This window comes from Sapajus apella, unplaced genomic scaffold (assembly GCF_009761245.1).
Source record: "Sapajus apella isolate SASKATOON/1434 unplaced genomic scaffold, GSC_monkey_1.0 scaffold114, whole genome shotgun sequence".
NCBI lineage: Eukaryota > Metazoa > Chordata > Mammalia > Primates > Cebidae > Sapajus > Sapajus apella.
This window is the reverse complement of record NW_022437054.1, coordinates 2,440,587-2,455,507: the sequence shown is the minus strand read 5'-3', so window position 1 is coordinate 2,455,507 and position 14,921 is coordinate 2,440,587. Positions and strand designations below refer to the sequence as shown.

At 41.4% G+C, this 14,921-nt stretch overlaps 1 protein-coding gene across 3 annotated transcripts in view; it reads right to left on the bottom strand.

Annotated features, from left to right (window-relative positions):
• SACS (sacsin molecular chaperone) overlaps positions 1–14,921 on the bottom strand; it is a 100,493-nt gene that overhangs the window by 68,053 nt on the left and 17,519 nt on the right. For all 3 annotated transcript variants that reach the window (XM_032260091.1, XM_032260094.1, XM_032260092.1), the window contains exon 2: positions 10,140–10,661. In XM_032260091.1, coding sequence (XP_032115982.1) covers positions 10,140–10,159 — 20 coding nt within the window. In that variant the 5' untranslated portion in view covers positions 10,160–10,661. The remainder of the gene's footprint in view (positions 1–10,139; positions 10,662–14,921) is intronic.

The window sequence follows — 14,921 nt, the reverse complement described above, 5'->3', positions numbered from 1 at the left end:
GGCCCATATGGAGTCCCCGCAGGAGCTGGAGGGAAGGAAGGCAGGACAATCAGGGGATTCATGCCCTCTGCAGCATCACCAGGGCCTGGTTGTGTCCTTCAGCCTCAAAGTCACTGTCCTTCTAAGGAGCTTGCTCTACATCGGGGCTCTGCCCTTCAAGGTTCAAGTAATTGCTCCTCTTCTAGTCCCTCACGTCTAGAAGGTCACGATGCCATGGCTACTACTCTCCTCAAGTTCCAGGATGGCTTCTCACGGTTCCGTTTCACACTTTGCAGATAAACCCACGATTGATCCTAATTGGTCTATGGGGAGCCTAACTGGTAGAATACTCCATGCAGTATGATTGCCTGTTCCATCTATGAGGGATAATGGGAATCAAACTCACTGTGACAGGTACAGCAGGCCAGATTGGCAGAGAAGTCCTATGAAGCAGTGTAGGTTCCCTCCTTTCCTCCCTGAGTTCCTTCACGTGGACATGGAATATGGACCCCTTATCCTTCACAAGCTGGCAGAGCCAACAGTGAGTCACCTTTTGCAGACAAGATGCAGACTGCAAATACTCTAAGGAAGAGCCCGGAATCACACAGGCAGACTGACCTTCCTGTCTCTCAGGGTTCAATAAAATGCAGCCCGGAGCTGGGAACTGCAGAGAAACCAAGTCCGCCGGGTTCTTCGTTGTATTACCACTTGAGGAGGACTTCAGATGGTCAGGAGGCATCCTGTTGCCTTTTGACGACTCTTTTCCTAAAGACACTGTGTGGTGCTCACAGGACTCTAGCCGGGCCCTCTCTTCCCATTTTGCATTTCCTATGTTATGGCCAAAGACCCTAGATGAGCCTCTCCCCAAAACAGAAATGGAGGGATGACAGCTACAAAAAGAAAATCCCTGAAACCAACCAAGTGGGATTAGACAGCGGTTGCAAAAAACTTCTTATTAGGCTGGGACGGTGGTGGGCAGCACTTTTCCTACAACACCGGCAAAATGAAAGACACTCTGGGGTGTGAGAAAACAGAAAACTATGGCTAGGATTTGTGTTGTTTCTGGAGAAGGGAGTCATAATAACAATGGTTGCCTTTTCTTGAGCACTCGCTCTGTGTCACATACTATGTTTAAATGTTTTACGTGCATAATCCCTAAAGTTATTTCCTCATGATATGAAAAAAGTAACTGATTCACGGCCACACGATTAGCAAATGGCAAAGCTGAGAGTCAAACCTAAGGATGTCTGGCTCAAAAGCTTATGCTCTTTCCATTACACAATGTGTTTTCTCCTAAAGGAGGTGGAAGGATGTTTGTTGAGGGTTTGTTTTGTCTCATTCGGATGCAGAGGTATCCAAGAAATAGCGGAGAGAGGGAGAAACCACAAAGGGACAAGACACGCCCTTCTCTCCCCTTTCCTGGCCACATGTGAAGGGCTGGCTTTGAGCCTCTGAGAATGTAAAATGAAGCCATGGTGTCCATGAAATACTGGGCTGGACTGAGTTCACCCAGTGCCACCTCCCTCCCAGAAAACACAATTAGCACAGGCATCAGAGAAGCCATTCACCAACCCTCACCACCGCATCCACAGGTGGCAGTCACCCTGGGCTCACAGGGTCATTGGGTGCAGGGGAAGAACCTCTTTCAGAGGGCACCAGCTGCAAAGGTCACAGCAGGGTCCCTGGACCAAGAGGCTCAAGTGGAAAGAACATGAACAAACTTGTTCCCGAGCCCATGTGAGACGTCACCTCTCCAAGGACACCCAGAAATAGCTGGGAAAGAATTTAAGCAGATGAGAGAAGTGTGGAGGTTAAGGTCTTGTCAAGCAAGTGAAGATTTGGAGCCATGGTGATATGTGTGTAAATATTCATTAACTTATTCATCCTCATGAACTCCTGAAACCTGGGACGGGCGGAATGACAGCTAATCCACATGCTCCTTCTTTGGGCCCTGGCTCTATTTCTGGGTTACTGGCACTAGGTGATGGCCCCAAGCCCACGTCACCCCTGTCCCTCATCACCCGTGTTCCCTGATCATTTCCTTAGCTCTCTGCTGCCCACCTGTTCGTCCCTGGCTGCACTGGTTTTCAGACACGTGGACCCCACAGACTTGCCTGCTCTCCTGAACACTGGACTCTGCTCCTCTACCTGGATTTTTAGTACTCCCGATGTGGTTTCATCGAAAACATATATTTTGTCTTTGTCCCTGACTCCTGGCATAGAGCACCTAAAACTCTTGGAATTTCCTGAGTGGTAAGAGTGTCTTTTGTTATCTATAAAGAGTCCCTTTTGGCCTCACCTCAGTATATGCTAGGAGGTGACAGTGGTCTTTAGATAGCTTCTAGGTGGGGACTGGTGGCCAGTGGAACTGACCACAAAATTAGCTGGAACTTTCAGCCTCACCTCCTATCTCCAGGGAGGGGAGAGGGGCTGGAGGTTGAGTTCCGTCACCAATGGCCCTCTTTTCCACTACACCTCGTCCTGGGGCCCTCGTCTTTGGCCTACCTATTCAGCTGTAGCAAGAATGCTGCTAAGTCAGTTTAGCGAGACTCCCCGACCTTTAATATCTGATCAGCCTGGCCTGCCGTCAGCAAGAATCCCCTACTCTTGATGTCTCCCCTCAGGAATTTCCATGCATTGACCCCCCTACTCCTCCACTAGAAATCCCCAGCTCTCTTTGCCCTATTGGGAGTTGAGCCCAATCTCACCCCTATTGTGTAGTCGTGACATCTATTGCAATAGCCCTAAGTCTTCCTCACCATTTAAACAAATGTCAGAATAATCTGTTCTTTAACACTTACAGTGTCGTGACTTGCATGGGATCAGATTCATTATTGGGGTTGTGTGTGGTGGCTCATGCCCGTAATCCCAGCACTTTGGGAGGCTGAGGCAGGTGGATCACCTAAAGTCAGGAGTTCGAGACCAGCCTGACCAACAGGGAAAAACCCCATCTCTACTAAAAATACAGAAAATTAGCCAGGTGTTGTGGCGCATGCCTGTAGTCTCAGCTACTCAGGAGGCTGAGGCAGGAGAATCACTTGAACCCGGGAGACGGAGGTTGCAGTGAGCAGAAATCGTGACACTGCACTCCAGCCTGGGTGACAGAGCAAGACTCCCGCTCGAAAACAGACGAACAAAACAATTCATCACTGGACTCCTAGACCCCTCATCTCGTCTTTGGATACCTGGACCCCTCATGCCCAGATGCACACCTTTGAAGCCTTTTTCTTCAGTTCTGACTGATTGATCAGGGATCCATTCATGAGTTCAACTCCTAAGCCAGTGTTCCAGGTAAAGACAGACTTTGATTCTTAAGATTCTGAGTAAACTGTAGAAGCTGGGTTAGAGGATTCCCGAGCTTCTCTGTTCATTCGAGAGAGAGGCTGGGTCAGAGTCCTGAGCTTCTCTGTTTATTAGATATAGAGGCTGAGTCAGAGTCCTAGGCTTCATTGCTTGTGAAGCACCACTAGTTAAGAGTATGGGAGCTTCTCAGTCACTGAAACCCCCCTTCTCAAGCCCCTGATGGCTGTGTGCTCCACCACTAGGGCCACTAGGGCATAAGCTCACTCCTTCCTTATGGAATAATTTTACCAAGGATAATTTGGAACTCTGATGGCCTCCCCAGACAGGCTCCTTTAAGATCTCTCCCTAAGCCATCACCTCTGCCCCTCTTTCCTCCTTTTACCACCTTTGATCTTCCCTCAGTTCCTTCGAATCCTTCTCCACCATCCATCTGTCCACTCCTGCCAGAACTTTCCCTTCCCGTTCAAGCCCCCACTTCCCTACAGTCACTGGAATCTTAGGCTCCCTACCCACATCACGTGTTCCCAAAGGACCGCCAAAAGCAATCAGATATATGAGCAAATGAGAATCTTACAAGTATCCTCCATAAATATTGGTGGAAAGCATTATTCCTCACATTGAGCAGATAACCTTACCTTATTCCAACTATCAGAAACACAATGCAGATAAAAATAGGAAGTAGGGCAAAGATAAGAGCCAAGCATTTTATATAAACCTGCGGGTTTTTTTTAACTCTGTTTACCTGACTTGTGGCTAAATATTAAAATGAAAGCTACAAGGTCTCTATTTGCATCTGTATGTAAGTTTATATAAATGAATGTATGTAGGTATGTTATGTATGTGTGGTATTCTACCTTTACATGATATATTCCCAAGTTAATTTATAAAAATCTCTTAAAGAATTTCTATTCACACTGGCTTAGAGATAAATCATTGCTTATATAAATTCAGGCTGGGTGCAGTGGTTCACGCCTATAATCCCATTACTTTGGGAGGCCGTGGCAGGCAGCTAACTTGAGGTCAGAAGTTCCAGACCAGCCTGGCCAACATGGCGAAACCCTATCTCTACTAAAAATACAAAATTAGCCAGGCGTGGTGGCATGTGCCTGTAACTCCAGCTACTTGGGAGGCTGAGGCCAGAGAATCGCTTGAACCCAGGAGGAGGCAGAGGTTGCCGTGATTCAAGAGCGTGCCACTCCACTCCAGCCTGGGTGACAGAGCCAGACTCCATGCCAAACAAACAAACAAACAAAAAAAAAACTTACCTAAATTCAATATCCTAAAACTCCCAGAAATCCAGAAACCAACCCAAATGTTTTTCAAGTTCACATGATTTGAGTGAATTTTTAATAACTAACACTAGTTTGGTTTAATAAAAATGAATTATCAGCATTAAATGTAAGCATTTTTGGATTTACGGTCAATTAAGGTAAAATTATAGCTGCTAGAGGTTTAAGATTATTTTTTAAATTATAAATTGAACCTAAGAACAAATGTGTAAGTAAAGATGCAGTAAAAATGAATCGTTTGATATCCATTACTTCATATATCAAACAAGCAGTAAAACAAATAGAAACCCACATATTTAACTCTTTTCACCATTTTTTTAAAATTTTGTGATATACACCTAACATGCATATGTTAACTGAAAACAGTTAACAGGGAAACAAGATGATGGCTAGCTTTATATAATATTATAACATGTCTGCTAAAAACAGTTTCTATCTTTTGACAACTTGCAGCTTCAGAATTGTGCTAAGTAATAGACATTCATTAGCAATTTCTAAGCAATCTAAATTACTGAAACATTAATTACTAAGCCTAAGTTTAAGATTATATGATTTTGGCTTCTTATTCTTGTATGGTCTAGGGGTGGCTATGTATTTGGGCTTGTTAATAAATATGAAAAATTATACTTTAAGACAGCATAATCCTATAATAATTTTGAGATGGTAGATTCATAAAACTTGATAGCTTTCTACAGAATGCTGTTATACAACAGACAATTCATAATTGTCTACTTCCTAGTTCTCTCTGTCAAAAAAAAGGTTGCTAATGGTTAAAAATTATAATCCATATTTTTAAATGAAACTACTAAAATTCATAAAGGTGAGGCAAAATAACTTTGTTTGCATAGCATGTTTCCACTGAAGCATTTGCCTTTGCCTTCCCACCTAATTCCTCCAGAATTCAGAAACTTGTCGTGGCAATATAGCTATTTGCATAAGTTCAATAAGGATCTGTTCTGGTAACAAGACATAATTGGAAACTTTGGTCATAGGGCCAAGGCTTTGACAGGGATGTCATATTTAATAATTATATGCACAGAATCAGATATGAGCAGACAGTTTTAAGGAATAAAGGTTGACCTTATGGAGCGAATGCTTACAAAGCCCTCCTGAGAAACCTACCAAGTACCTTGCTTACAGAGTTCCCAGACTTCCAGAAGGGTAAAGAAGGTTATTTTCTGGCAGGCCCAGGAAGCTCAGGACCTCAAAAAGAGAGGAATTCACCCGAATATATAGGTATTGCAGATAAAGTCTGACAGCAAGTTCTTAGCATGGCTTCCTAACCTCCAGAGGCTTTCAAAAGCTTAATCTGGGCCAGGCAAGGTGGCTCACACCTGTAATTCCAGCACTCTTGGAGGCCAAGACGGGCGGATCATGAGGTCAGGAGTTTAAGGCCAGCCTGGCCAACATGGTGAAACCCTATCTCTACTAAAAATACAAAAAATTAGCAGGGCATGGTGGCATGTGCCTGTAACCCCAGCTACTCAGGAGACTGAGGCAGGAGAATCGCTTGAACCTAGGAGGCAGAGATTGCAGTGAGCCAAGAGCATGCCATTGCACTCCAGCCTGGGTGACAAAGCCAGAATCGATCTCAAAAAAAAAAAAAAAAGTTTAATCTGAAATTCCTTGTCAAAAGTTCCAGCAAAGCCAACTTTAAAAAAACTCATGTCATCAATTTTCATTTTTTTGCACTTATGTAAATAATCAGGCCAAATCTAATGAAACCAGACATTTTACAAATGAGAACAATCTTACTTTGGTTAATCTGAATCAAAAAGCAGGAGTGACCGTAGAGAGACATCTTATGCTTCAATAGAAAACTACAGCATATCCTGTGGGTTATCAGTTTCTAAATGTGTTCATTGTCTTCAAGCTATTTTTCACATCTTTGCAAATTGAGGTCTGCCATTTGGCATATTGCATATCCCACACTCTGCTCCAGGAAATAACCATGACCATGACACTGATGTCTAAACCATCACCAAGAACATTAAAACTGAAAGCCAGGAAAGCCACTGGAGAGCCACTGCCATCTTCATTCTGCCACCCAAAGATACTGCAAGCCCAACATCTAGACTCAGAAACTGAGTTTATAGTCTGCTCTAGCCATGCCTCTTTGTCTTTCTTTTTATTTTTTAAAATGTCTAACTTGAACCATCCAGCAAATATCCCCTACCATCAAGTCTCAGCAGATGGTTCAGCTGGTCCTTAGTGAACAAAAGACAACCAATGAGAAATGGACTTAGATAGTTCAGGCAGAACAATGTCTCTTCTTTCATGAATAAGAAGAGGGACTAAAATAGACTTTCTCTTTAACCAAGCTTTAGACAGGCTCCCCCACGACCTCTTTTTGACAAAGCATTGTCTTCAAGTCATAGGGTCCTGTCTATCCCTGCCTAGCCCAGTTGATGCAACCAACCCACCAAGTCAGTTCAGACAGAATCCCCTGACTCTGGTTATCTGATCACCTCAACATCCCATCGGATTCCTCAGCCCCACCTTGATAGCTAATCATTGTCTCAAGTCAGTTTAGCAAGAGTCCCTGACTTTTGATGTTCCCTCTTAGTAATTTTCCATGCAGTGATCTCTCACACTGCTTGTTGGCTGTGAATCCCCAGCTGTCTTTGCTGTATTAGGAGCTGAGCCCCATCCCTCTCCCCTGGTTGCAATCTTCTTGACCCCTATCAGAGTAGTCCTGAGTAAAGTCTTCACTATTTTAATAGGTGTCAGAATATGACTTTGAGCAAGTCATGTGACTCCAGTTGTCACATCCATCAAATGAAGCTCCCCCCTCCCGCCCCGACATAAGAGAGGATCTCCTAGGCATTTCCACTAGCCTGAATCAATCCCAAGTATGCCCTGCTCTGAAGCACACTGTAACTAACGCTGTTTCCTTGGAACCCTTGGGGCAGTTTCTTTCCCCAAATCTGACCCACCCCTGGAATCTGCCTTTTGCACTGACATACTCTGATGCTCCAAAATCTTCCTGAACACAATGGAGGAGGAGCCAGTCCCAAAGCAGCCTTCAACAAATGAGATTCATTATGCTGCAATTTTTACTCTAAAATTTCAGATGAATGGCCAGGCACAGTGGCTCACGCCTGTAATCCAAGCACTTTGGGAGGCTGAGGCGGGCAGATCATCCGAGGTTGGGAGTTTGAGACCAGCCTGACCAACATGGAGAAACCCCATCGCTACTAAAAATACAAAATTAGCTGGGCATGGTGGTGCATGCCTGTAATCCCAGCTACTCGGGAGGCTGAGACAGGAGAATCGCTTGAACCTGGGAGGCAGAGGCTGCGGTGAGCTGAGATCGCACCATTGCCCTCCAGCCTGGGCAACTAGAGTGAAACTCCATCTCAAAAAATAAAATAAAATAAAAATTTCAGATGAATATATTTAGTAATATATCTGCTTTCATTTCATTGTGTACATCACATTTTACATACCTTATTAAATAGATAATTGAACTTATTTTCCCACAATATTTCCATAGGGCCAGGGCCTGGGAAGGCCCTGTGTGTAAATGCTATGACTCTTGTGCATGCTCCCACCACCCTCACACACACCTGTGGACCCCAGAGCTCCAGAAGCCCAGAGTGGATCCTCTTTAAGAATTCTCTTTTCCCAGGAATAAGGAGACTAGGCATACTATGGTCTTAATAAAATAGGTTTTACATGGCTTTTATTTTTTTTTGAGATGGAGTTTTATTCTTGTTGCCCAGGCTGGAGTGTAATGGCATGATCTTGGCTCACTGCAACCTCTACCTCCCGGGTTTAAGCGATTCTCCTGCCTCAGCCTCCCGAGTAGCTTAGATTACAGGCATGTGCCACCATGCCCGGCTAATTTTGTATTTTTAATAAAGATGGGGTTTCTCCATGTTAGTCAGGCTGGTCTCAAACTCACGACTTCAGCGTCCCAAAGTGTTGGGATTACAGGCGAGAGCCACCTCAGCAGGCTGGTTTTGCATGTCTTGATAAAAGTGTATTTATTTTTTTAAAAAAAGACTGATGCTTTGACTCTCAAAACATCTACTCCTATGTGTTCATAAATGTGGCTGTATCTAGTCGCTGACATTTTAGCTTTAAGTAATTTGGTACGTAAAACCTATATAATGTAAACCTCTGCAAAAATGCACACAAAGTTAATTCATATTTTTTCTAGCTGTAAATAGAATTTATCACATAGTGATTACAAAGACAGCATAACCTGCTGGTTTTTCAACATCTGTTAGATGCATCAAATCAATCCTAATTATTAAAAATGTGTAGTTAGTGTCAGGGTCAATGACTGTACATAGTCACTCTTCTTAAAATGGATGTATAAATGAAATTAACAATACAAAGAAGCCAACTGGTAAGTTCAAGGAAAATGATTTCACCTTTGATTTGGAAAAAAGTCTGGTTCCAAAACTAGGAGGGAAAGCACTAAAGTGGAGACACTTTAGAAGGTTTAAGAAAATCCACAGAAATACTGCAAGATAACATGTATCATGATAGATAAGTAGACGTCTCTCATGATTAAATAATTTAGCATCTGTAATGGAGTGGAAATTAATCTCACATGACTTTTCATAATGCTAGAAATACAGAAAATAATGAAATATTTGAATCATTTAATAAAAATCAAACCCATAAAGTAGTCTCAATACTCTTGTCCAATCACACACTTAAGTAACAATCAGTCACAAAATCAATCCTGATGGAAGAGGCAAGTGCCACTGAAAAAGTACCACTTTGTTCCACTAATGGGTGACAATTTTCAAAAGGTAAAGAGCAAAACAAATAGTGAGGTTTTTTTCAATGTTTTGGTTTGGAAAGTCAAATATGAAGATGTTTTATTTGCTGACATCTTTAGGTTACAAGATGTAAAGCCTTCCCTGATCTCTGTGGCACTAAAATTTCAATTATTGAATGTAATATCAAAATACAGCATTCAAAATTAATGAAACAGTATTTTGTTATGCTTAAGAAGAGCATACAGAAATTTAAGAAATAATTATATAAATATACATACGTGTGTTTTTGCATAAACCCTCAAGCTTATAAAATAAACATATATTCTTCTAAGATAACAACTAAATTTGAGAAAAGGAGCAAGTATTATATTTTATTGTCATAATTGATAAAGGGAAAACTATTTCTCTCTCATTCTCTCTCTCCCCTCTGCCTCTCTCCTTGGGTTATTTGATACAATTCTAAGTACTTTAGTTGTTTATTTTGTATTTTCCAAACAATCATATGGCAGAGAGAGAGAGGCACTCGTAGATACATTTTATGAAGGAGAGAATGGTCAACTCTACCTCTGGTCAACTCTCCGTTACAGTAACCTCATCAGCATAAAGAAAATGCAAAACTATCTGGGCAAAAGAAAGAAATTATTTTCAACCCTTGGCTTGAAAAATCACATATACAGTTACAGTTAGAACTGGGGTATGGATAGTTGGTTCACTTTTGCCTCTCGAGTGTTTCATTTCTTTTTGCCTATCGATGTTTCATTTGGGAAAATCCAACAAGCCTTAAAATCCCAATGCACATCATTGTCACTTAAAACATTAACTCCCTTACCTGTTCTCCTTGGTCTCCATGATCACTTCTGCTGGATTTGTTTGTGAAAACCATGAAAGTATGTTTCTTCTTCTGTTTAAGTCTTCCCTGTGTGCTTCCTTTAAATGTGTACTCCAAGTTCAGCTCTTCCTTGCCAGTGGAAAAAAAAAAGCCTGTTTTCCCCTCAGTGTCCATTCATCATCTGATGTCAGGAAACATGGTTGTGTTTTGCATTTGTGTTCCTTAAAGTATGACTCTCCAGTGTGGTAATGGTTGCCTTCTGATCCAGCGACCCACAGAAGTTCTGAAGGTAAAACAGTGTGGATTCGCTAAAGGTTTTTGGCTTTCCCCCAAAGCAAACTCAATTTATTTTCATGTGATAATTTTCTGTACTTCTTTTTGAAGGTTCCCAGGAAATATGGTCCAGAAGTTCTTGGATTTTGAAGTTTCTCACCCTCATCTAAGCAGATGTAAAATATTCACTGGTAAGAGCCTTTCTTCTGGCTCTGATGACATGGGCATCTTGGCCTCACTTCTGTGATCCTGGAAGAAAAATCAAGGAAGGGTAAAAAGACTTCAGGAAAAGCACTTGAAGTCAATGTACTACACTGAAAATGCAGTTCCTCATGGAATATAGCCATGGTGCTTAGCTCCAGTGACTTTCTAATTATACTCTGCTGGTGGCACGACAGCTCTGCCAAAGAGCATGGCATTTGTCTCTCACCTCACAACAAGACAAGCAACCAACAAACGTACATGTGCAGCTATAGAAATTGAAAGTGCAGGCCAGGCACGGTGACTCATGCCTATAATTCCAGCACTTTGGGAGGCTGAGGTGGGCAGATCACCTGAGGTCGGGAGTTTGAGACCAGACTGACCAACATGGTAAAACCCTGTCTCTACTAAAAATACAAAATTAACCAGCGTGGTGGTGCACACCTGTAATCCCAGCTACTAGAGAGGCTGAGGCAGGAGAATCGTTTGAACATGGGAGGCAGAGGTTACAGTGAGTGAAGATTGCCGAGCCATTGCACTCCAGCCTGGGCAACAAGAGAGAAACTCCATCTCAAAAAAAAAAAAAAAAAGAAAGAAAGAAAGAAAGAAAAAGAAATTAAAAGTACATCTACTTGACCACTTAGTTTCATGTTCCTTCTATTTCCCCGGCTTCTTCCAAGTGGAAATATATGCTTCACTCACACACAATGTGCCTTTAACAACACCCTTTAAATCCAAGCCTACAACTTTTTTTTTTTTTTAGTCTCCGTCTGTTGACCAGGCTGGAGTGCAGTGGTGTGATCTTGGCTCACTGAAACATCTACCTCCTGGGTTCAAATGATTCTCCTGCCTCGGCCCGCTGAGTCGCTGGGATTGCAGGCACCTGCCACTACACTCAGCTAATTTTTGTATTTTTAAGAGATGGGGTTTTGGCATGTTGGCCAGGCTGGTCTCGAGCTCTTGACCTCAAGTGGTTCTGCCTCTCAGCCTCCCAAAGTGCTAGGATTACAAGTGTGAGCCACCACACTCAACCCAAACCTACAACCCTATGTGTACAATGATAACTCATGTTTGAAAGCAAAATATTTACCTTAGAAAAGAAAGAGTAAATGTGTCATCAGAAAGGCTTTATTTTACTAGTAATATCCTTTATAACTATTTGTACTTGTAATAGTCTACCATTTTAAGAAATAAATAGAAGAAAAAAATGACAAACTTTTATTTTATTTTTATTTTTTAGGGTGCTAGGCACAATCTGGGCTGACCCAAGGAAGTCTCAGTGAAAATGACAAACTTTTTAGCTGGGCGCGGTGGCTCACGCCTATAATCCCAGCACTTTGGAAGGCCAAGGCGGGTGGATCACGAGGTCAAGAGATCGAGACCATCCTGGTCAACAAGGTGAAACCCCGTCTCTCCTAAAAATACGAAAATTAGCTGAGCATGGTGGCGTGCACCTGTAGTCCCAGCTACTCGGGAGGCTGAGGCAGGAGAATTGCTTGAACCCAGGAGGCGGAGGTTGCCGTGAGCCGAGATCGCCTCATTGCACTCCAGCCTGGGTAACAAGAGCGAAACTCCGTCTCAGAAAACAAAAACCAAAAAACAAAAAAAAACAAAACTGACTTCTTATTCTGTATTTGCTATGCAACAATGTTTCATTGTGGCTGAAACAAGGAATGTAGGAATAATAGCCTAAGCTATTCTGATTACATTATTAGTTCTTGGATATTCATGAAAACCCAGGAAAATAAATCCATATTCACTGTAAATGCTTTTCTGAAAACACTTCCCCAGTAACTTGCTATAATTAAAAATATTACTAGGGATCATGAGTGAGATTAATTTAAACACGCCAATGCAAAATTTTATTATTCTTTCATGAATAATTAATTCATGAAATTTTGATTGCCATGTCGAGAATTAGAAAAACTATATAAGTAAATTTAGGATTTAAGAATTAACATTATATTAAGGAACTATATTAGCAAGAGGATGGAAACCTTTTGTGTGATAATGACTTAAAATTGGACTCCAGTTTGAAATATTTAAATTAAAAGAGGTCATGTATAATAAAGTAGAGGATTAGGATCCATTTCTTTATCTGTAATATACAGGAATTGGAATTAAGTGTTCTAATTTATTAGCACCTTTAAATGCTACAATTCTAGACAAGTATATATACTTTTAAACTCATCAATCATTCTGAGAATAGAAATTAATACAAATATGTATTTTAGATAAAAAATATTTTGCTAATTAAAATGTCATTATAGATATAACCTTAAAATATGAATTTATTATAGAACACATGCAGATTTTGTATGGTGGATAAGAGCTGAAGGGAAATCTGGAATAAGTTACACTGGAAACAAGATCTCCAGGGCTATCTGCCACTGGTGCTCGGCTTCTGTGGCTATCTGCCACTGGTGCTCAGATCCGAGGGCAATCTGAGCAGTATTGATCTCAGTGGAACACTACACATTCATGCTTGTCAACCTCACTGAATCTCTAATTTCAGTTTGTTGATATCTTTAAGAATACATGTTCTATAATCTAGAATATTAATTAACTTCATATCACCAGGCATGTTTAATAAAACTGCTAAACAGCATAGAGCCCCGTGGCAAATTATTAAATTTTACTCCCAATGGACAATGATACATTCATTACAAAAACCAATCTTTCAATAGTATTTCTCAGTAACTCTCTTAGCTCTTAGTAATTTCTCTTAACTCTCTTATAAATATACTGTCATCAGCCAGGCGCAGTGGCTCACGCCTATAATCCTAGCACTTTGGGAGACTTAGGTGGGTGGATTGCCTGAGCTCAGGAGTTTGAGACCAGCCTGGGCAACATGGTGAAACCCCTGTCTCTACTAAAAAATACAAAAAATTAGGCTTGGCAGCATGCCAGTGTACGCCTGTAGTCCCAGCTATTCCTGTGACAGGAGAATGGCTTGAACCCGGGAGGCAGAAGTTGCAGTGAGCAGAGATCATGACACTGGATTCCAGCCTGGACGACAGAGCAAGAATCCATCTCCAATAAATAAATAAACAAACTGTCATCAATCACATTTGTTCCAGTCATTTCTAACAGAATAGGATGATTCTGCCCACTGTATTACTAATCCAAGCTACAGTCTTCCTTCTGACTTGCACTGCCCGGCCAGTCTGAAAGTCTCATCTAATAAGGGGCAAGTGGGTTAACACGACGTGACTTGTCCTTGATGAACACGTGCTAGGTCTCAGAGATCACTGTGTCCTTGTCTCACGCCTCTTGAATGCAATCTCTTTCAAATAATCCAGCCTTTAATTTTATTTTAATTTTCCTATTTTTAATTTTTTTTTTTTTGAGACAGAATTTCACTCTGCTGCCTAGAGCACAGTGACACGATCTGGGCTCACTGCAACCTCCACCTTCCAGATTCACGCAATTCTCCTGCCTCAGCCTCCCGAGTAGCTGGGACTATAGGCATGCACCACCACACCTGCCTAATTTTTGTATTTGTAATAGAGACAGGATTTCACTGTTTTGGTTAGGCTGCTCCCGAACTCCTGACCTCGTGATTCACCCACCTCAGCCTCCCAAAGTGTTGGGATTACAGGCGTAAGCCACAGCACCCAGCCCAGTCTTTAATTTTAATACTACTTCTGCCATTAACATCTAACTCACAATTTAGAATTCCAAACACTATTGTTCCTTTCCCGGACACTTAGAACGTATGCAGATGTTCATCTCACTGCAACCTGCCGTAGTCTCCGTAGTTGTCAAAAATTACCCACCATGATTGAACGATTATGTAAGCTATAGGACAATACATGCGAAGTTGAAAAGGTAGCGGTTACCCAGATCGTTCTTTTCCCAAAATCTAGCCCCTGATGAAACACCCTCATAATTTGTTTCTTTATTTTTCAGTTTTAACATACTGCTTTGGTGATGTTTGGCCTGTGTACCATATATTTATTTTTTATTTAATATTTTTTCCAAAAATGATATTTTAATTAATTAAATGTATTATGAAAAGAAACTTTCCATCTACTATAAATGGAAACCCAGTACCACAAATAGCGAATAACTTTAAAGATAATTAAAATAAATACAAAATGACTTCTTAAATGCTGATCAAAGTGCCTCCCTAAAACACCGTCTTTAACCTGCTCTTTGTTATGAAAAATGGAGATCAGTAAATTTATGAGCAAATGTATAGCTATTAATGATTTCATCCGGAAAGAAGAAATGCTAAAAATTAATGAGTTAAGTATCCATATTAAGAACTTAGGAAAAAATATCCTGGGGATAAACCCAAAGAAG